Source organism: Penicillium coprophilum (assembly GCF_028826855.1).
Source record: "Penicillium coprophilum strain IBT 35676 chromosome Unknown utg000005l_segment0_segment0, whole genome shotgun sequence".
NCBI classification, from domain to species: Eukaryota; Fungi; Ascomycota; class Eurotiomycetes; order Eurotiales; family Aspergillaceae; genus Penicillium; species Penicillium coprophilum.
In genome coordinates, this window is record NW_026622724.1 from 62,551 (window position 1) to 83,214 (window position 20,664).

Consider the following 20,664-nt stretch of genomic DNA (forward strand, 5'->3'; position numbering starts at 1 on the left):
ATCCTGCTTCGTCTTGACGTGGCTGTGGCCCTCTTCAACTATATTTTCATCCCGAAGAAGACGAAGGGGTTAGGGTGAGCTCGGGGTTTCCCTTATCTAAGAGAGCGCCGTAAACTCGTATTTCTGAAAAGATGATCAAGTCAATCTAGCCAAGGTGTTCATGGAAGCCATGGCGGAGAAGCACTCAGATGGTGAGCAAAGCCGCTGGGATATAAATAATCAGCTCTGCGATGGTCAAGTGCTCTGGGGTAATCACAGCCATAATGTGTCGATATTGGAGGGAGTTGTCAGAGGTTTGAGAATGTAGCATCAACGTGGAAGACTTGAAAAAGATGGTTGGAGTTAACAAAGTCAAACGAGAAGAGGGTTTGTGTAGCAGATTATGATACCCCTACTGGGTTCATTTGGAAAATGAAGCAACTGCTTCTTGAGTTCTCGAAAGCCAAGCCGCAGATTCCAATAAAAGAAAGTAAATAATCAACAGCAATCAAAGCAAATAAGCAAATCTAAGCTTCGAATTCCTCGAGTGTTCAAACACCGCTTGCCTTTCCTATTTGGGGAGGAGAGGTGAGGATCAGTTAGTTCTCTAATCGATTGAGATGAGATAAACTAACGCGAACGACTGGGAAGCTCATGCCACTTCTGTTATTAGCGGTCTCGGCGTATCATGATCTTCATTGGAAGGAAAAGTTGAAGGGTTGATTCTGGATTGCAATCAAACAGTTTGTGCAAGAGGTCAAGCCAGGGACAAGACCGCTGAAAATAAGATAGATGAAACAAGATGTGCCTATTCATGGCATTTCTAGAGTTTTACATTTGGAGTCGTGATATACATGCAACATATTCTCATCTTACCAAGGCACTTATCGTGTAAGATCATTCCACATGCGGGATAATGTCTTCCACCAACCACGTACAGCAGACTGATCTGTGACGGTTGACCTTTTACTGACGGTATCTTCACGAGTGAGGTCCGATACATCCTCAGTTGGGTAAACAAGGTGTCCATCCATGCCGTTCATCACGGAAAGCGAAGAGCCATGTGGTTTAGTAGATGCCGCAAGACTACTACAGACACTGCGGCTGTCCCGCTCGCCATCTATCAGATGGCCAGCAGTGTAGACGCATCCGCCGTATGAGAACCTGACCAGAGAATCTCCAGTCAGGCTGCCGATGATGTAAACTCCCGGTGCAACCTCGAGGTCCTCGATTGCTTTCGCACGGAGGGTCTGGCCAGTGACTGCTGAATCCTCTCGATTGCCCTGCCCCAACACTTCACAGCGGAGCTCGGGATCAAGATAATCTAGCGTGCCTCGCCGGCCAGCAGCATACACGAGGCCGCGGACGGACCGCGAGAAATGAGTCCCATCTTGACGGCGGAATGTGACCGTCGCCAGGTCGCCGTGAACTTCCACGGCTGTCACCTCAACATTAGGAAGACCTTCGTAGACATCTTCCCAATTCCGGCTTTCAAGGAATGGCGTTGAAGTCGCGCGTCGGTACTTTGGCCGCTGGCCTTTACCTGCAGCTTCGGCCGTGAGGGCAGCTCGTTTCATGAGACGGTAGACACCAGCATATTCAGGATATGCTTGTTGATGACAGGCCCGGAGAGGTGATGGGCGATCATTCGGGGACCATTTGTATGTGTGCAAAATCTTTTGGTTAGGGCAGGCGGAGATGATGGCATCCGCAGCAGAGAAACCAGATCCAACAATAAGAAGTGGGACATTAGATGAGGGTTTGGTTTTGAGCAATGGACGTAAGACCGGCTCTGGTGTGAGGGTCTCGGAAAAGATTCCACTTGCCAGGACTAGGCGCTTGCAGTGAAGGTTATGAGAACGGACGTAAAACCCGGTAGCGGTGCGAGAAATGCCTCTCAATTCTTCCCCACACCGAAATGCATCATCGATATGGACGGCCTCCGGATAAGCAGAAAAATAATCAGCAATCTCGCGCCGTGTGGGTCTTGTATATGACGGTAGGTCCTTGCCCGTGATCTTTTTGTGATGGTCGGCAAAGGAGTACCCGGGCAAGGACAGCATTGCCGCATAACTTAAGGTCTGGATATCCCAGTTTGCACCCCATGGGTCCTCTGTCCATTGGCCTCCAGGCTTCAAAGGTTTTCCAAAAACAAGGTGTGGGACAGCCTTCTCAGGCTGGGGACGCCAATCGATATTTGAGATGCAGCCGGGCTCATCTACATCAACACTTGGCCGTACAAGCGTGTCCAGTAAGACGTTCACAGGGAGGGCCTGAGTCGAGTATGATAGGCGTGAGGCGTCGAAGTGGGCTGTGAGAGAGCTCACATCGGCATTTAAAATGTCTGGGGCGGCTTTTAACTTGGCGTCCAATAAATGATCGGGATGTGGAGGGTCAGATGAGTAGAAAGGAATGTGTCCATGGAGAATGTATGAAAGAATCATAGCCGACGGCCCATTGCCTGGTGAGATCGTTTCAATCAGTTGCCATTTCCTGAGGACTTCAAACCGCGGGGTGGAATGGTGGGGCTCAGACAGAGCAAAAGTCCCGGATGGCCTTTATACGGGACAATCATGATAAAACGTACCGACGATGATAGTATCAATCTCCATTGACAGTGATGTATATCAAATAAGTGAGGCAGCGTGTAGCATACTGATAAAGACATGCGATGGAATAAGAGAGGTGCAACCAATCAGAGCAGGTCCTTGTCACACTGCCTTCTCACCAGAGGTCGAAAGCAAGGCCATATAGACTGTAACATTCCAGGAAATTCAAGAGGAAATTGAACTTCAGACAAGAGGGGGATGACTTTCGTATTCTGTCGATCAATCAGAAGCTGACAAACCCTAAAGCGGAGTGGCTGCAAGTGGAGAGAAGACCGGGAAAAGTTGACGATTTTCCATTTGCCGAATGAATAGGAAACCGAACCCGAGGGAGTATTTACCGGAGAATTGTGGCGTTCATGATCGCATCATATTTAGAGGTTTGAGATGAATCATATTTGAATGTTGAAGGGTGCATATATGTACGGAGTAGAACTGGACCTGGAAAATGTCCGATGTAGTTCAGATTGACACCCCAGATCCAGTTCAGGCCCTAAGCCCTAACCTCCCCAAAACGGATGAGGCTGCAACGCGGCCCGGGGAACAGCTTCAACGTCAGATAACGGACGATGTCATGAGATCTTTTTCTGATCTCGTTGTTCGATAATTCAAATCGCGCTTGGCCTTGAAGCTTTCCATAGGGAACGCGATCATGTATCACCTGGCCAAGTCGCTGTACTTAGCCGCCACAAGCAAAGAAGGTAATTGTTTTGTTTTCGATCGCATGGCCTTCCAAGGCTGACTGTCTTGTACTACAGAGTATTCTGTTATTCTGCTTGGCTTAGATAACGCCGGAAAAACCACTCTTCTCTCCCAGATCAAGGCGCTGTACCAACCCCGTTCCGATGGCGCCCCAGCACCAAACCCCGGAAAGACCGTCCCCACCGTCGGGCAGAATGTCGCAACGATATCTCTACCAGACATGAACTTGAAGATTTGGGATGTGGGCGGTCAAATATCAATGCGTGGTCTCTGGCAAAGCTACTATACTAGTTGCCACGCGATCATCTTCGTGGTCGACAGTGCCGACGTTGGTCAAGATCCCGATATCACAAGACTCGCTCGGCGCGCAAGCTCCGTGGCAGGTCCAGCACGTAACGGCACACGAGGGAGCACAAGTGCAGAGGCCTTTTCAGAGCAAAATGTCGGAATCAACGCAGCCAGCAGTGAGTTTGGGCGATTAGACGAGTGCCGTCAAGTTCTCGAGTCGGTCTTACAAAGTGCCGACGTGGCTGGTGTTCCTATTCTGGTGTTAGCAAATAAGCAGGACCGCGAAGACTGCGTGGAAGTGGTTCGCATCAAGGAAGGTCTTGTTCGGAAGGTATTTGAAGGAGAAACAGGAAGCGGCGTTCGTGACAGCCGTGTGCTGCCGGTCAGCGCGCTGCTTGGGTCCGGTGTCCAGGCGGCTGTGGAGTGGGTACAAAGTCGTGTCAAGTGGAACAAAGAGGGTCGGCCTCCAGTCATGCGTTGATTCAAAGTTGGGGCTGTCAGCTCTTCTACATGATGTTGCGCGCAGCATACCAAGGTGCATAATGGCGTTTGTTCACGATCATTACATTTTCAGTTAATATACCAATGGAGTCTATTCAATATCGAGTTTGGTTTATGATCAACCACCAGCCATATCAGCTAAATGGGTGGAGATATCGTAAAATTGTAGTCATTTCAATCTGTCAGGTGGATATTATATATTTTGGTATTATGGATAAAGATATGTAAAAATGGGCGGTGTGGCATAAGATGGCATGAAGGGAATGATTAGGTGAAGCCATCCATCCATGGATGCCCAATGGGCTGTCCAAGATAAGCAGGATAGAAGTAGAGCCGACAGCGGATCAGAAAGATCTTGACAGGCTGGCGTTCACTGCGCCGATAATTATGTTCTTTGCTTTTCTTTCCCTTTCTCAACGAACACTTCTTGGGGTCTCATGAGATTTACTCGCCGGTTTCTTTTTCGGCCAACTTCGTGCGATATCAATATTGGCTCGGGGAAACCACATCTCAAGGAAGACGTAGATCAAGAAGTCAATCACGACACAAAGGCAAAACAGCTTGCCTGCCCAAACGCCACAGCCGTAGTAGCGTTTCAACCGGTCAATCAGCGCAAAACTGCGGACACGATCCCCACTCGCTTCCCAGCCCTGGCCTGGATAGTAACCGTAGAATTCCTCTGGGCTGATATCGCCAACAATGCCTTCGTACACGCGCTCGGTTCGTGCAGCCACGTCCCGCCAGGAATACATCATTTTCACTTGATCATGAAATCGGTCCGTTCGCACTTTGTTTGAGCGCAAGGCCGTGATTGCCTTGCCGGTTGCTAGCACAATATCATCCTCTTCCGGCTTAGCGAACGTTGTCATGTGCTGGGGTAAAACTTCTGGAATGCCTCCAACACGCGTACAGACGACATAAAGACCACAACTAGCAGCCTCAACAATGACTGTCCCGAATGCTTCCGTGAGACTAGGATGGAGATAAATGTCACCTCGAACCATAACATCTCGAACCTCCTCGTGTCTGACCGAACCTAGAAGCTCGACTTTATCCTGAAGCACGTTGCGTTCCAGCATTTGCTCGAGGTCGATTGCTTTGGGTCCTGATCCTGCAATGATGAATCGAGTATTGGGATTGGAGGCGAGAATCCGCGGAATAGATGCAATGAGGAGATCGGTGCCCTTGTTGTAAAAAAGTCGAGAGATGACCACGATTGTAATCGGATCATCGGGTCCAATTTGTCTGGGGGACATGGAAGCATCGGTGGGAGAAGTCAGACTTTGATCAGGGCCACGACTCGTTTGAGAAAGAGGACAGAAATTCTCCGCCACCACGGCGTTTGGGATGACCGATACCATTAACGGATCCAACGAAGCGCGAAGTACTGTGTTTTCCTTGCTGCAGTTTTGTCAGTTGAGTCATGCCGTACGACTGCGGAAGACCTACCACGTGTGACTAACGCAAATCGCGTGATCAACATCACTTAAAGTGAATTTGAGCAATTTGTTAGTCAAAATTGATGCCGCGTCAGCGAATCCGAAGAGGGAATGGTCCGTGAAGACAGTCCGTAGTCCCATACTACGCGCATGGAGAATGGCTTCTGCACAGAAGCTACTCAAGCTGGCATGGCCATGAACTATCTCAATCTCCTCTCGGATGACGATGTTGCGGAATATGGGGAAGAAAGAGAAGACCGTAGGGAATGTCGTTTCACGGTAGACGACAAAGAATGGAACATGATAGATCTTCAGCCCATTGGTGAGGTAACGGACCCCAGTGCGTCCTTTGTACGCATGGGTAATAATAATGACTTTGTGCCCTCGATCGATGAGTTTCTGAGAAGGAATTAGAAAAAGTGCAGGTGGAAGGACGAGGTAGTGTGCTTACGGATGACAATTGGTATATGTGACTCTCAACTCCACCTAGATAAGTCAGAAGCTGTATAAACCGCAGGGGAACTGTTCAAACATACCTGATTGGGGGAAAAAGAAGTCACTGACCATTCTATAACCCGAGCGAGGTTAGCAAGTAATCGTGACCAATAGAACAAATAATACTGACGCGATGTTATACGGCATCGTGGCTTCTATTCTCGATGCAAGAGCTCCGAGGTTTCAAATCTGCTCTTGTAGACTTTCTTTCCATGGCGAACAGATCTGTTGCTCAAAACAACAGTCCCAAGCCAAAAGGAGATGGAAGCTGTCCCGATAAGCAGGGCGGTGGCTGGGGCGGTGTCTGGACTATGACTTCTGCCGGCATAAAATATTCAAAGAAAAGGAATTTGATCCCCACGAGCCATCCAGCGCCAACTTCGACATATTGGTGGAATTATTTGAGAATGGGGGGCAAAAATCCAGGACTTGAGTCCTCCAAGAAGGTCGATGTGACTCCTCAATCTACTCAGTCTCACAAGCGCAAGAGAGAACCTCATGGCCCTCAGCCTACTGCGACTACTCCCACACCTACGAAGAAGCACAAGAAACGCGAAAGCTTGTTGATCGCAGAGGTCACAGATGATGGCAGCATCAAGAAGCGCAAACAGCTCAAGGATGCGCTTTCAGGATCAAATTCCCCGGAGACATCCCGGAGAGAAATTATTCTCTCGTCAGGTCGCAGTAAAGCCACTGTTGCAGACTCGCGCAACGGCGTCAGCGAAACGGAAAGCAGGCCAAAAAAGAGCCAGCAAAGCAGTTTTGGAACGGGCGACACATTGGATGATGCGGCTGCATCTGTGATTACAGGAAATGATGCCGAAGAACTCGAAGCGCCGGGAGTCGAACAACGCAAATCGAAGAACAAGCATTCAGGAATCATGTCGAAGTTCGAGCGCACCAAGACAGTCTCTAGCGCCAAAGCCAAAAAAGTCGAACCGGAAGCCGTCGATGATGAGCCACCTGCTGTCGAAGCTGTCTACGCACAGGGTCTTGAACAGCTACCTCAGCCCGAAAACCCGCCCGAGCCAGAGCAAATTCCGACATATTCATCTCTACCCCCTGGCTGGCCAATCCGTTGCGCAAATCAGCCCGGGACACGAATAAATTTTCCGAGCTTGGTATCAAACCAGACCTCCTCAAAATCCTCGAACAACAGGACTACAAAGAAGCCTTTGCTGTGCAGTCTACAGTTATTCCCCTTCTCTTGAAGGGAGAGCAAAACCACCCTGGAGATCTTTGTATATCTGCGGCGACTGGATCCGGAAAAACACTTTCCTATGTTCTCCCCCTCGTCACCGCTTTAGCTCCGAGACCTGCCTCCAGACTTAGAGGTTTAATTGTAGTTCCTACAAGAGAGCTGGTGAAACAAGCTCGCGAATCCTGTGAACTATGCGCCTCTGGATCCAGACTTCATATCGGAAGCGCTGTCGGCAATGTGGCTATCAAAGACGAGCAGAAACTCTTGATGCGCGTGGACCAGGTTTACAACCCGGCTATTAAACAGCAACAGCGTGACGGATTGAAAGGAAACGACTGGATGAACTTGAATCTGGAAGATTGTGTGAGTGAGGCAATTGACTCTAACGGATCTCTTCCGGGTCACATCCAGCGATGTGAGCCAAATGTCGACATTCTTATCTGCACCCCTGGCCGTCTTGTTGACCACATCCGCTACACCAAGGGATTCACACTCAAGTATCTCGAATGGCTGGTGATTGATGAGGCAGATCGTCTCTTGAATGAAAGCTTTCAGGATTGGGTTGATGTCGTCATGAACTCGCTGAACAGTCGACAGGCCCCCGAGACCTTTGGGTTTGGTGGAAAGCTGTTGTCTCAACTTGGACTTCCAATTGACGCTAAGCCCCCTCGAAAGGTTATTTTGAGTGCAACGATGACCCGCGACATTTCCAAACTCAACTCGCTGCGCCTCGTTAACCCCAAGATGGTTATCATCGGGTCTGAAGATGCTGCTGAAGAAGAAGACCCTTCTACTATTCATCCAGATGCTCACTTTGCCCTGCCCCCGACTCTGTCTGAGCATGTCGTTCAAGTTGGCGACGGATCTCTCAAGCCGCTTTATCTGTTGCATCTTCTTCTTTCTCGCATTGAGATAAGTGGGGACAAAGCTGCAAGTGTGTCCGATTCTTCTAACTCTGACAGCTCTAGTTCAGATGATGACACTAGCAGCTCCGATGATACCAGCTCCGATGATGATACTAGCTCTGATGAATCATCTGATGATGACAGTTCATCCTCTGGGTCAGATTCGGAGTCAGATACAGACTCGGACTCGGATCCTGATTCTTCCGATTCTTCCGACTCATCTGACTCGGAATGCGATGACATGGAAGTCGTTGCCTCGCCCTCTCGTAAGACTGTTCTGGTCTTCACCAAATCATCCGAGTCTGCCTCTCGACTTGCACGTCTCATTTCGCTTCTGCATCCCGCGTTAGCGAAGCGCGTGGGAACTATCATCAAATCCAACAAATCCTCCGCATCTCGCAAGACCTTGACGGCTTACCGACAAGGTCGTATTTCAGTGATTGTGGCTACCGATCGTGCTTCTCGTGGTCTTGATCTGGAATCTTTGAGTCATGTCATCAACTACGATATTCCAACCAGTATCACTACCTACGTTCACCGAGTTGGACGAACCGCTCGTGCTGGCCGCGCAGGCTCTGCGTGGTCCCTGGTCGCCCATCGCGAAGGCCGCTGGTTTGCCAACGAAATCGCAGCCAGTGTGGATGGCCGGATCACCCGCACCTCCAATATCGAACGTGTCCAGATCAAGACCGACGCATTGGACTCGCTCAAGCCCAAATATGCCAAGGCTTTGGACAAGCTCGAGCAAGAAGTCAAACGTGGCTAGTTTAGCCTGGATATGTGTTTGCCATTTACTGTATTTTATGAGTGGTTACGTGTTCTGCATTCATAGCGTATTCTATCATAACCTGATCGCAAGATTTGCAGTCTTCTATTTTACGCACTCTCATTACAGGGCAGTCCTCCCCAAAGACCATAGACGTACATCGGCAAAACGGATATATTTTGTCCATTACCCGGCGGGGTTGGGACCTTGAGAACTACAACATGCCCACATGTGCGTTCATCCACCATATGAGCCCTCATTTCAGGCTGAATCTGGGCAAATCCTATCGTTCCTTCAGCGGGTGGCTTGAATAGCTTGTATAGCTCAGGAGGGGTTAATTCTGACATCGGGTCTCTTGAGATAGGAACACTTTCTATCAATCGTGAGCGCTAATCCTGGTACTTCCTCACTATTAGTCAAAACGAAGTTTGAGAACAGCACGTCTCCTGCCTACATTGGTCTAGATGTTCCCATTCACCTTCCCCCTTTACGGGCGACTAAGTATGCCATCGAAACATGAGGGTACCCCCTTGACTCCCTTGACCGCCAATGGAGCATATGATCGACAAACATCGGCAACCGAAAAGATCAGGCTAAATTGTTCATTGCGAATGTCTCTCAGATTCAAAATCCCGTCAGAAATCCCTTGGGATCGACTATGAATTTTCCAAACTGGGACCAAATGCGTGGGGGTACCTCTTCATGTCCCAGAATATAAGTTGATTCCCTCATCATGGGTAACGGTGTGTGAGAGTATCCGTCCTCAAAGGCAAATTTCTGCAATGCTTGTCATTTCACTACTCGCGGGGCTGGTGGCCTTCGTGCCGACTGCGTTGTCCCAGGACAACACCAGTTATGTAGACTATAATACCAAGTCACAACCGGATCTGTACCCTGAAACAATGGCAAAGGTCGATTTTTCTTTCCCGGACTGCTCTAATGGCCCACTCAGCAAGACGACTGTCTGTGACACCACCGCACAGCCCCATGACAGAGCCGCTGCCCTCATTTCGATGTTCACCTTTGAAGAGCTCGTGAACAGTACTGGAAACGTCATTCCCGCAATTCCTCGGCTGGGACTACCTCCTTACCAGGTTTGGAATGAAGCTCTTCATGGCTTAGACCGAGCAAATTTTAGCGAATCTGGGGACTACAGCTGGGCTACCTCGTTCCCATCTCCCATCCTCACCATGGCTGCCCTGAACCGCACCTTAATCAATCAAATCGGCGGTATCATATCAACACAGGGCAGAGCATTCAATAATGCGGGCCGATATGGGCTTGACGTGTATGCACCCAACATCAATTCCTTCCGCCACCCAGTGTGGGGCCGTGGACAGGAAACTCCTGGCGAAGATATCCACCTCTGTTCGGTCTATGGGTTTGAGTACATCACAGGCATACAGGGTGGCTTGGACCCAAAGAACCTGAAATTAGCTGCGACAGCTAAGCATTACGCTGGCTATGACCTGGAGAATTGGGACAACCATTCAAGACTGGGAAACGATATGAGTATCAGCTCATTCGATCTTGCTAGCTATTACACCCCTCAATTCGTCACCGCAGTGAGAGATGCGAGAGTTCATAGCGTGATGTCGTCTTATAACGCAGTCAACGGGGTTCCCTCATCCGCCAATTCTTTCTTGCTCCAAACCCTGCTTCGTGATACCTGGAACTTTGTCGAGGATGGCTACGTTTCCTCTGACTGTGATTCTGTATACAATGTCTTCAATCCTCACGAGTATGCTTCCAGTGCCTCGCTAGCTGCGGCGAAAAGTATACAGGCTGGGACAGATATTGACTGTGGGGCGACATATCAACTCTATCTAAATGAGTCGCTCTCTCAGGGCGAGATTTCCCGCATTGAAATCGAAGGTGCTGTCACTCGTTTCTATTCTAACCTTGTAAGTCTAGGATATTTTGATGGCAGCAACAGCAAATACCGAGATCTTGATTGGTCTGACGTTCTTGCCACCGATGCATGGAATATCTCATACGAGGCTGCCGTGGAAGGAATTGTCCTTCTCAAGAACGATGGTACTTTACCGCTGTCCAAGCACATCCGCAGCGTTGCATTGATTGGACCATGGGCAAATGTCACAACTACACTGCAGGGAAATTACTATGGCGCAGCGCCCTATCTCACTGGCCCGCTCGCTGCCCTACAGACCTCCAAACTTGATGTCAACTATGCTTTTGGAACCAATATCTCCTCTGAATCTACTGCAGGCTTTGACGCTGCTCTATCGGCTGCGAAGATGTCTGACGTGGTCGTCTTCGCCGGTGGAATTGACAACACCGTCGAGGCAGAGGGAGTGGATCGCGCAAACATTACCTGGCCTGGTAACCAGCTCCAGCTGATCGAGCAGCTGAGTAATCTGGGCAAGCCATTAGTTATTCTACAGATGGGCGGTGGCCAAGTAGATTCTTCGTCGCTCAAGGCCAACAAAAACGTCAACTCTCTGGTTTGGGGCGGTTACCCTGGACAATCTGGGGGTCATGCAATTATCGACATTCTCACTGGAAAGCGTGCACCCGCTGGTCGTCTGACAGTCACTCAATATCCTGCCGACTATGCTCTTCTATTCCCAGCTACCGATATGAGCTTGCGCCCCAAGGACAGCAACCCTGGGCAGACATACATGTGGTATACAGGCGAGCCAGTTTACGAATTTGGTCATGGGCTATTCTACACAGCATTCAAGGCCTCACTTGCCCATTCCCGCGGAAGCAACAATGGAGGTTCCTTCGACATTGTGAAGCTTCTCTCACGCTCAAATACTGGATACAATATCGTCGAACAAGTCCCATTCATGAACTATACTGTTCAAGTTAAGAATACCGGTACTGTCGTTTCTGACTATACCGCTATGGCCTTTGTCAACACAAAAGCTGGACCAAGTCCGCATCCCAACAAGTGGCTGGTTGGTTTTGATCGCCTCGGTGGAATTGAGCCACATGCCACTCAGACCATGACAATTCCCATCTCACTGGACAATTTAGCTCGTACTGATGAGGATGGTAATCGTGTTGTGTATCCCGGCAAGTATGAACTTGCACTGAACAATGAGCGTTCGGCCGTGCTGCTCTTCACTTTGACCGGTGCTGCGACCACGATTGCTACTTGGCCAAAGGAGGAGCAACTTGTTCTTCGTTCGTGAATTGTGTCTTGCGTCTATTTGTATTGTAGTTAAATACTATATATACATACAAGTTCATTATTTGGTGGTTAGGAGCAACAAGATAACGCTCGATCAAGAAATGCCTCTACAATGAAATAAATAATAACAAAGGTTAGTATAGCTGTATCGGCCTTTTCCTCGTTATCAATACAAGTGTAGACGGCCGCTTCTGCGGCCCTACGATGTCTTTCTTACAGGGCTTTTTAGTGGGCTTTTCAGTGGTCTTTTCAGTGGTCTTTTCAGTGGTCTTTTCAGTGGTCTTTCCAGTGGTCTTTCCAATAGCTTTCTTAGGGGGTTCCTATTTTTTCTTAGATATCTTTAAAATAGTTTTCCCTTTTCTAGTCTATTTAAGATAGCGGAAAAAGGCGGAAAAAGCATACTCTATGTAAGCGATTGTTCTATATATAGCTTCTGATGATGATGATGAAATACATAACTATATGGTAGGTGGAGATATAGCGATGTTTGATGCCAGTCTCTTCTTGATCAGTTCTATGATCCCGGAAATAAAGACAAAGCCTTGAAAGTTGGTTGGCACTTACAAGGATTGTTGGAGCCACGTGGAAAACCCCCCAGATATTGTAGATCCCTAGGTGGAATGCAGACAATCGGCTGTTATAGAGGGTTTTTGAAGAGACAATAGAAGGCAATAGATGTCCGATCTGCCTAAAACAAAGGCAACCCTCTAGCAATTTCCTTTCAAGCACTACTTGGTTGATTTCAAGGCCTCATAAGACCATAAAAAGTCCTAACCCCTTATTCCTGACTTGTGATATCACTAGAATTTAGGACTAAACCTTCATTCGTTCATAAAAATTCGCATTGTTGATCCTAGTTATCTGAAAGAGGGTCAAGTATTATTGATCGCCTGATTTCCGTCATTCTTCCTCATGGCAGTATTCCTTGAAACAGACTGTATTGCACGAGGAAAAGCCCGGACCCTTAGTTGCTCCCCTTTTGTATCCTAAGGAGCGAGACGACCTCACGATGACCTCTCGTCATGGCTGCTCGAAGGGGCGTTTTGTAAACACCTGCACGTATGGTGTGGTCAGCGCCTCTATCAAGAAGCATTTGCACGATTTGTATATTTCCGAGCGCTGTGGCTGCATGCAACGCAGTGCCATGTAGTCTACCACGACCGTTAACGTCGGCGCCGTTGTTGAGTAACATTTGTGCTATCTGGGATTGTCCTTTTGCAACAGCAGCAACTAGGGCTGTTCCCAGCTCATGTTCCGCATTTATGTCGGCACCACTGTCGAGGAGCATTTGCACTATTCGTTGCGCCCCATTCATCGAGGCCGCTATCAGTGCATTTCCACTGGCTCCTGCTTGTCGATTGACATCAGCGTGATGGCTGAGCAAAGTGTGAACAATATCTTCCTGGCCCTGGAATGCTGCTGATTGCAAAGCGGTGTCAACCCCAGTTCCTTGAGAATTGGGCTCAGCGCCCTTTTCAAGTAGAAATTCCACTAGTCTCCAGTGGCCTGCCGAAGCGGCAGCTTCCAATGGACTACCATAGAGCTCGCTTTCGGTATTTATATCTGCTTTGCTGTTGACAAGGATCTCCGCAGTTTTAAGCTGGCCCTCATCACACGCTGCGATCAAGGCACTTCCGTACCATCTATCTGGGGCGTCAACATCGGCACCCCACTCAAGAAGAAGTCTGACGATAGCATCTTTTCCATACTGGGCGGCTAATGCAAGCGGGATATCGGGGTCCTGACTCGCTCCATTTGGGTCCGCTCCATGGGAAAGAAGTAACCGGACGACATCTGAACGGCCCCCTGAAATCGCATATTTCAAAGGTGTCCAACCACCATTATGAGAAATGTCCACAGGGTGGTGATTTTGAAGAAAGTATAACACTGCTTCCTCAATCCCGCGGTATGCAGCGAGATGTAGCCCCGTCTTTTCCCTTGGAAAATCCTGGCTCCAACCTTTCTTTGAGAGTGAGGGCGTCGTAACGTGGATCGCTTGTTCTGAGGCAGCAACTTTTGGCTGATCTTTCAAGAAATCTATCACATCAGGATGCAGACTGTTCGCTGTTCGCACATGGTCGCTCCAATGGCGCGCCGCATAAAGGTAAAATGGATGTGATTCTAAACGCTCCTCGAACGCTTCATCACTTTCGCAAATCCCAGATCCAAATATTTCAAATGAAATGTAAGTGACACACAATATGCTGATTGTATCTTGGGCGTTGGGAAACAGGAATTCCTTTTTCCGCTCGAGGTATTCTTGCGTCGTATAATGAACAAGACGAATTATTCCGCTTTCATTTTCGACGGTAACAAGACCAGCGCACACAGCAAGTATGTCTTCAACTTCTGGTTTGTTCTCTTCATCGATGCTAGATTCCCCTTCTTCTATTGCGAGCGCATACTGCAGCTCCAATGAGGTGAGTGGCCTTCTTGCGCATACGAGCCAGGACAGAGTTTGCATCGCCAGGTCAGTCTGCTCTCCTAATTGACCCTGAACGCGACTGATGGCGTTCCCGTAAGCCTTATCGTATGTATGGTCATCAAATCCCTTTGAGAGCTCTTTCAGAGCGGCTCGGGTAGATTTGGCTGACCTTCTCCCAATCAACGACTCTAAATGAAGCTGTGCAAGGAGGAACCTGGGGGTAAATGAGCCATTCAAGTCTTGAGCGAGAACACAATCACATGATGGAGACTCACATTCCTTGTACGTGACGTGAGATCACGACCATAATTTCCTCTTGTAATGTACGATTTCGGCTCACAAAGCCGGGGAGTCGGAACATATTACCATCAAGATATCTTCGAACGTCGTCCTCATGAGCCCGTATCTCTAAAACGTCGCCATCTTTAAACAGGTCATGTATCTCTGTTGGCCTTGATGTGGCGAAGACATTTGCTCCAGCACCGGCACGAACCCTCATGATTTCACGCAAAAGTCTGGTGCGGCAAGTATATTCGCACTCATCGAGGGCATCGAAGACAATGAACACGTCGGAATAGAGGGAAATGACTAATTGCAGGGCCTTCGATATTTCATCGAATCTCGGACGCGTCGGTGTATTATGATAGCGCTTATAAAGGTCTTTCACGGCGTCTGGTACGGCTGCTTTCTGCTGGCTCAGCTGTCTCAACAGACTTGAAAGCAAGTCTTGAGCATGCTGTTCATCTCGTCGATTAAAGTTGCAGTATATATAGGCTATGCCGACATCCGGTCTATCCTCAAAGCGCGTAAACAAATCATCCACGATAATAGCAGAACAGATGGTCTTTCCTGCGCCTGGAATACCCGGACAAAGCAATGTGGCGTGGCGTGTGCGAAGCCAATCTTTATATTCTTTCGAAGTTAGAAGCCATTTTCCAGTTCCTTCTTGTCGTCGGCCAAGAAGATCGCTCTGTTGCAACGTGTAGTCAACGGTAGACAACCAGTCAAGAACACAAGATTGCTCGTTGTTTTCTTGTCGGTGGTTGAGCTGTTCTAGGGTCTGTCTCATTGTAGCCATGGTTTGACTACTATTGATGTCAGATATTTGTCTGATCCAGTTGCTTTGGATTAGAAAAGAGAGGTATACAATACCTTGTTATAGCATTCAGAAATGACTGGAGCAATGTCACATTGGATATTAAGCGGCCTCGAAGCTCGCGTATATCTTCAGGCTCCCAGGAAATCCTCTTCCAAATACTTCTAGCTTTTTTGTGGATCGAGGTCCCACAATACTCAACCACTTTATATTTCTCCATGGCATCTTGCAGCTCATTCAGCAGGATCACACAGCTGCGGCTAATAACCTCTAGTTTCCTTTGTTGGTGATTGTTGATATCGTTTCCCGTTAGTTGAACGTCGACGTCTTCAAGGATTATTACTAATCCTCTTACCCTGGAGGTGTACGGACGAACACATTAGTTCCTGGCCAACGATCTAGGTGTACAACATGGACGCACTCTCTGGAGATACTGTTGAACTGGCTTGGAGCGCCAACAAAATCTCTTCGGAGTTTATTAGCCAAAGCAAGAATGGAAACAAAGTCCCCAAAGCTGAATCCGAAACTCATCACGGATATTGCTATTCGATTTTCGATGTAAGTAGCAAGAATATGATGAAAATGATAGGGTCTTATATATAGAGTCTTAAATTTTTCTCACCTTACCCCAATTTCTAGGCGATCCAGTGATTTAGGCGTTAGTTGGCTATTATTAGATACGACAAGCTGCTTCTTGCATTAGCGTGTGTGGTGAAAAATACTGAGAGCCAAGTCCTGTAGTACTGATGTTTGATACCGTCGAGTTTCATGTAGAAGTACAAAGCCCAAAGTCAATTGAGATTATTAGAGCCACAGGTCAAAAATACATGCTGGCATATTTGGAACATGTCCAAGTGACAGGACGAAAGTGAAAGAAATGATATGAATGCCTATAGATTCAGGCCAACAAATGCCAATTCAGGCATCATTGCTGACCTCAGGATGGAGTGATATCATTGGCTGGTCCCTAGGATCTCCGATAACTGTCAGAGAACCCCCCGCAGTCGGCGAAGCGCCGTCCCTTTTTTTTTACGCGTTTCCATAATAACAATTCATTTTCTATTTTCATGTCTTGCTAGGGACTATGAGCCAGAGCTCGCCCAATGCTCAGCCTGTACCGGGTCCTCCCTTCCGTAGCAACTCGTTTGCTCCGTCATCAGTGAGGGGACCTTTGGCGGGAGGTCGCCAGATCACCCGAAATCGGGCAAGCTACAGCTGTCACACATGTCGGCGTCGGAAGGTCAAATGCGACAAGGTAGATTGATCCGATTGTCGCCAATATCGATGCTCACGTTTCAATCTAACAATTCTATCCTTCTAGATACATCCGATATGTGGGAACTGCGTGAAGAACAATACCAAGTGTATATATGATGTGTCATTCCACAAATATGACGATGGACGTGATGGACTTGATGCTTCCTCCCGAAATGTACAAGGCGTCAAACGAAGGAGAGGGCTGCCCCGGTCATTGGAGGAGGATGTCGACGAGCTCCAGTCAATTTACGGACACTTGAGGCGGGCAGAGTCGACAGGTGAAAGACCTGACCCGAGCGCCATTGAATCACGACTTGACAAGCTTATGTCAATGATTGAGCGCCTTGGGGGGAGCAACCAACCCTTTGAAGATGTGGGGATGCAAACAGCAACCGCAGATGTGAAAGTGGAACCAACACATTTAGATGACCCACGGTCGAGCGATGAATTGAACGGAAACAAAGCACAATCAAGATCTACCAGTCCACGTCGCACTGCCACAGAGTTGAGCAGCGATGAGTTTCCAATCCCATCTGGTCAGGCGACTGATTTAGTAGACCCAGTTGGCAGTCTGAACTTGGGCCATTTGAGCCTAGAGGACGGCGGAAAGTCAAGGTTGGTCAAACTTACTTCATTGGAAGGCCATTGGAATGTTCTAACTATAATAGATATGTTGGCACCACGTATTGGGCCTATATCTCTGGCGAAGTATGCCCTTCACTGGAATTTCCCACTGATAGACACCTCTGACTAACTTGCATCTAGATCAATGAACTCAATCAATTGTTGAGAGACCAAAATAATTCACATGAGCAGTCTACTCCGGAAAAGAATAATGAAGACATCGCAGATTCGCATGCCGATGGTCGACAGTCCTGGAGACAATCGATAGGCAGCTCGACACCTTCAATTACGCCTGGGTCATGTTCTTTTCAACAATCCATAATCTTCCCTTCGGGTGACTCTCCCTCGGTCAATGAGAAGGCGGTGGAGCCAGAAATGCTTGATCACATACCGACGAGACGGCAAAGCCATATTCTCTACAAAGGATACATTTCCGGTGTACATGCCATCAGTCCTATCATTCACCCTCCAACTATTCTCAAACTCTACAATTCCTTCTGGCATTGGTATGACTGCAGTAGCTATTCTGGAGAACCATGTCCGAACCCATCATTCATTCCATTACTGTACGCCATATGGTATGGTGGCTCGGTCACGATTTCAATGCGAGCAATCAAAGCTGAATTCAACGTGTCGTCGCGGTCAGCCCTTTCAACAATTTACACGGATGAAGCTACGAGATGGCTTACGAATATCAAATTCCCACGTAGCCCTTCACTTCAAGGCCTTGCTGCTTATCTCATTGTACAGACAATCGTTACAAAAGAGGAAGAGCCTCTGACGAGTAGTCTCTTTGTCAGCCTTGCGATGAGGGTTGCCCAGACTATGGGTCTACATCGGGATCCAGCTAAATTCGGCATAGAGCCATGTGAAGCTGAGTACCGGCGCCGATTATGGTGGCATATCATGCACATGGACTGTGTCGTCGCAATGTCAAGCGGCCTGCCTCCGCTTGTTAGTGACGAGAATTATTGGGATGTGTGCGAGACGAGCGAAATGAAAGATACGATGCTGGGTAGCCCTGCTGCAGAGTCATATATGAAACTGGTTGCTTCACGGGAGCGGCCACCCGATAACCCAGATGATCCCACTGTTTGTGGCGGGCCATCAATGGTCAACGTGTATTACCTGACCGCAAGAGGGAAATACACTATGGCTCGTAGGTACCCTTTTTCGTTTTAAACCCCATCCACTAATTTTTACCAGGCGCCATTCGCCGAATATTGAAGATCCAGCTTGGAACGAAGCCACTCACCAGGCAGGACATGGAGGAGCTCCGATCCATACTCCTTGATTTGCAACTGAAGCTGAATTCTATTATCAACAGGATTCCAGAGGAGAAGGAAGTTGATAACATATCAACGCCAGCCCGAGCTTTTTCCATGTCCAAATCCCCAGCCGATGGTCCCTCTTCCGACACTGAGCTTCCAGGCGAAGGTTCCGACGGATGCCCAGAACAGTATCACTCACCAGTTCTTGTTTTCTTCCATAAATGGGCGAAAATCATTCTTTCGTTGTATATTGACAAGGTACGTTTTCTCGGTTCTCATTGATTCCGTACCAAACTCACATTCTTTTAGGCCTTCTGCGTGGCCTATCAGCCTTTTCTGAAGAACGCTCGCAGCCGGATCTGGCCAGCGGCACGCCAGAGGTTTGCACATACCACCGATCAATGATTATAGGAGTACATGTGCTAATGTTGATAGTGCACTTCGCCATTGCCATGGTTTCATGGAAAAGTTCATCCAGCTTGCAACGGATCCTGACTTCCAGCCATTCCATTGGAGCTGGCCTGGGTAAGCTCGTCTCCTAGTATGGCGGGCAAGAACTACGAGCAACTGATATTTTTTCTTAGCAATCATCAACCAATGCATGCTACTATGTAGGACTCCGTTATCGGGTGTTGGTAATGTCGCTAATGAGATGTAGGATCATGCTTATTGATTTATATGAGCGACCTTACAGCCCTGAAGCATCCAAGTCCCGCGCGTTCATCGATAGTATACTGGCACTTTCTGGCCCAGATGGAGGCGTGGTAGGCGGTGAAGACGGCGTCTCAACACAGCGGCCATTGAAGGATGGTGGCCGTGAAGCCTGGGATATGATCCGCCGCCTCCGCCAGAAGGCTTGGCAAAAGGCTGGCCTTAATCCTCAAATGCTCTGGACCGAACAAGACCAGATTCTAGCTGGGGTCACTTCGCCAGTTGACCCTCGCGGGGATTGTGAACTTCCTTGCTCAAGTACTTCTCGCGACGGGTCTCCAAGTTTAGTATCAGCCGGCCATTCTTCGGTGCACAGCTCTCAAGCCAACAACTTCGTCAAAACATTCTACAGCTTCCCCCATTCCCACACGTTCTCGGACTCTGTTACCCCGAATGCTACTAAAAGCCCCCTACGACACCAACACCAACTGCAGGACAAAGCCTTACCCTCAGTCTCACTTTCCCAATTCCATCCTAACCCCACCGATAATCCCATACCTCCCCGTATTGGTGCCTCCTCGCCCAATAGAGACTCCCTATTTGGTGCACCTCCACCAACACAATCCCCTGCCCCCCTCTCTCCCGCCCCACAAGTTCGGCATTCAGTTCCTACTGTTTCTGCTACTAGTAGCACCTCCATCGTGGATCCTGCTTCTCCCAATTTCATAACCATGGCGGTTCCTACACCGCCATCGATGGTTGACCCCAACCTCAATTTCGACTGGGACCAGTGGGATGCGGTGTTCGGGCAACATCTGCCTGTCGCAGACGATCTGATGGAATTAGATCCTGTCTCTGGTCTTGATTTCACCCATGTTGGAGGTACCTCAACATTTAATGGAGCTAGTCCTGTCGACATCCCTTCTTCATATGGCAATGGCCTTCCACCTCCAGCCTCCTCCCCAGAAGGGAATCTCCCTTCATGGAACGGGGAACAATGGAGCTGATTGGCTGGGGTAACCTGAGTCCGGATACTTACATAGTGTGAGACAGGATTATAGATGATATCTCCGCAAATATATACATCCACATCAATATTTGCGGCGCTTTATTCGTATGTGGGTTGTATGTGGCATGAGACTGTCTTTTTGAGAAAGAGCAGGGGGGTCGACGGTCGTCAAGTCCACATATAAGAGTGTTACTGGTAACTATGAGCATTGGACCATTGACGGTGAAGGTTGACTACATAGCACAAGCCAAAAAAAAAAATAAGAAGAAAATGAAGACATGACAGATGA

General features: G+C 48.4%; 7 protein-coding genes across 7 annotated transcripts; 4 read left to right on the top strand and 3 right to left on the bottom strand.

The window, feature by feature from the left end:
• Positions 1-863: 863 nt before the first annotated feature.
• Positions 864-2,591, bottom strand: N7500_007612 (uncharacterized protein; the record flags this gene model as incomplete). Its single annotated transcript, XM_056678756.1, has 2 exons — positions 864-2,440; positions 2,567-2,591. 2 exons carry the CDS (start codon positions 2,589-2,591, stop codon positions 864-866), a joined length of 1,602 nt encoding a protein of 533 aa, XP_056529128.1.
• A 646-nt stretch (positions 2,592-3,237) lies between these two features.
• N7500_007613 (ADP-ribosylation factor family protein) lies at positions 3,238-4,056 on the top strand (the record flags this gene model as incomplete). The annotated part of the gene is made up of 2 exons (XM_056678757.1): positions 3,238-3,286; positions 3,344-4,056. 2 exons carry the CDS (start codon positions 3,238-3,240, stop codon positions 4,054-4,056), a joined length of 762 nt encoding a protein of 253 aa, XP_056529129.1.
• A 433-nt stretch (positions 4,057-4,489) lies between these two features.
• Positions 4,490-6,157, bottom strand: N7500_007614 (phosphatidylinositol N-acetylglucosaminyltransferase subunit A/GPI3; the record flags this gene model as incomplete). Its single annotated transcript, XM_056678758.1, has 5 exons — positions 4,490-5,477; positions 5,526-5,914; positions 5,967-6,001; positions 6,052-6,083; positions 6,141-6,157. The coding sequence occupies 5 exons, from the start codon at positions 6,155-6,157 to the stop codon at positions 4,490-4,492; spliced, it is 1,461 nt and encodes a 486-aa protein (XP_056529130.1).
• Positions 6,158-6,417: 260 nt separating this feature from the next.
• On the top strand, positions 6,418-8,882 carry N7500_007615 (putative ATP-dependent RNA helicase DBP6; the record flags this gene model as incomplete). Its single annotated transcript, XM_056678759.1, has 2 exons — positions 6,418-7,087; positions 7,144-8,882. 2 exons carry the CDS (start codon positions 6,418-6,420, stop codon positions 8,880-8,882), a joined length of 2,409 nt encoding a protein of 802 aa, XP_056529131.1.
• Positions 8,883-9,664: 782 nt separating this feature from the next.
• On the top strand, positions 9,665-12,043 carry xlnD (beta-xylosidase XylA; the record flags this gene model as incomplete). Its single annotated transcript, XM_056678760.1, has 1 exon — positions 9,665-12,043. The coding sequence occupies one exon, from the start codon at positions 9,665-9,667 to the stop codon at positions 12,041-12,043; it is 2,379 nt and encodes a 792-aa protein (XP_056529132.1).
• Positions 12,044-13,006: 963 nt separating this feature from the next.
• On the bottom strand, positions 13,007-15,545 carry N7500_007617 (ankyrin repeat domain-containing protein; the record flags this gene model as incomplete). The annotated part of the gene is made up of 2 exons (XM_056678761.1): positions 13,007-14,681; positions 14,743-15,545. The coding sequence occupies 2 exons, from the start codon at positions 15,543-15,545 to the stop codon at positions 13,007-13,009; spliced, it is 2,478 nt and encodes an 825-aa protein (XP_056529133.1).
• Positions 15,546-16,647: 1,102 nt separating this feature from the next.
• N7500_007618 (putative C6 transcription factor) lies at positions 16,648-20,373 on the top strand (the record flags this gene model as incomplete). Its single annotated transcript, XM_056678762.1, has 9 exons — positions 16,648-16,818; positions 16,885-17,435; positions 17,489-17,528; positions 17,586-18,603; positions 18,651-18,973; positions 19,025-19,095; positions 19,151-19,240; positions 19,300-19,326; positions 19,374-20,373. 9 exons carry the CDS (start codon positions 16,648-16,650, stop codon positions 20,371-20,373), a joined length of 3,291 nt encoding a protein of 1,096 aa, XP_056529134.1.
• Positions 20,374-20,664: the final 291 nt, after the last annotated feature.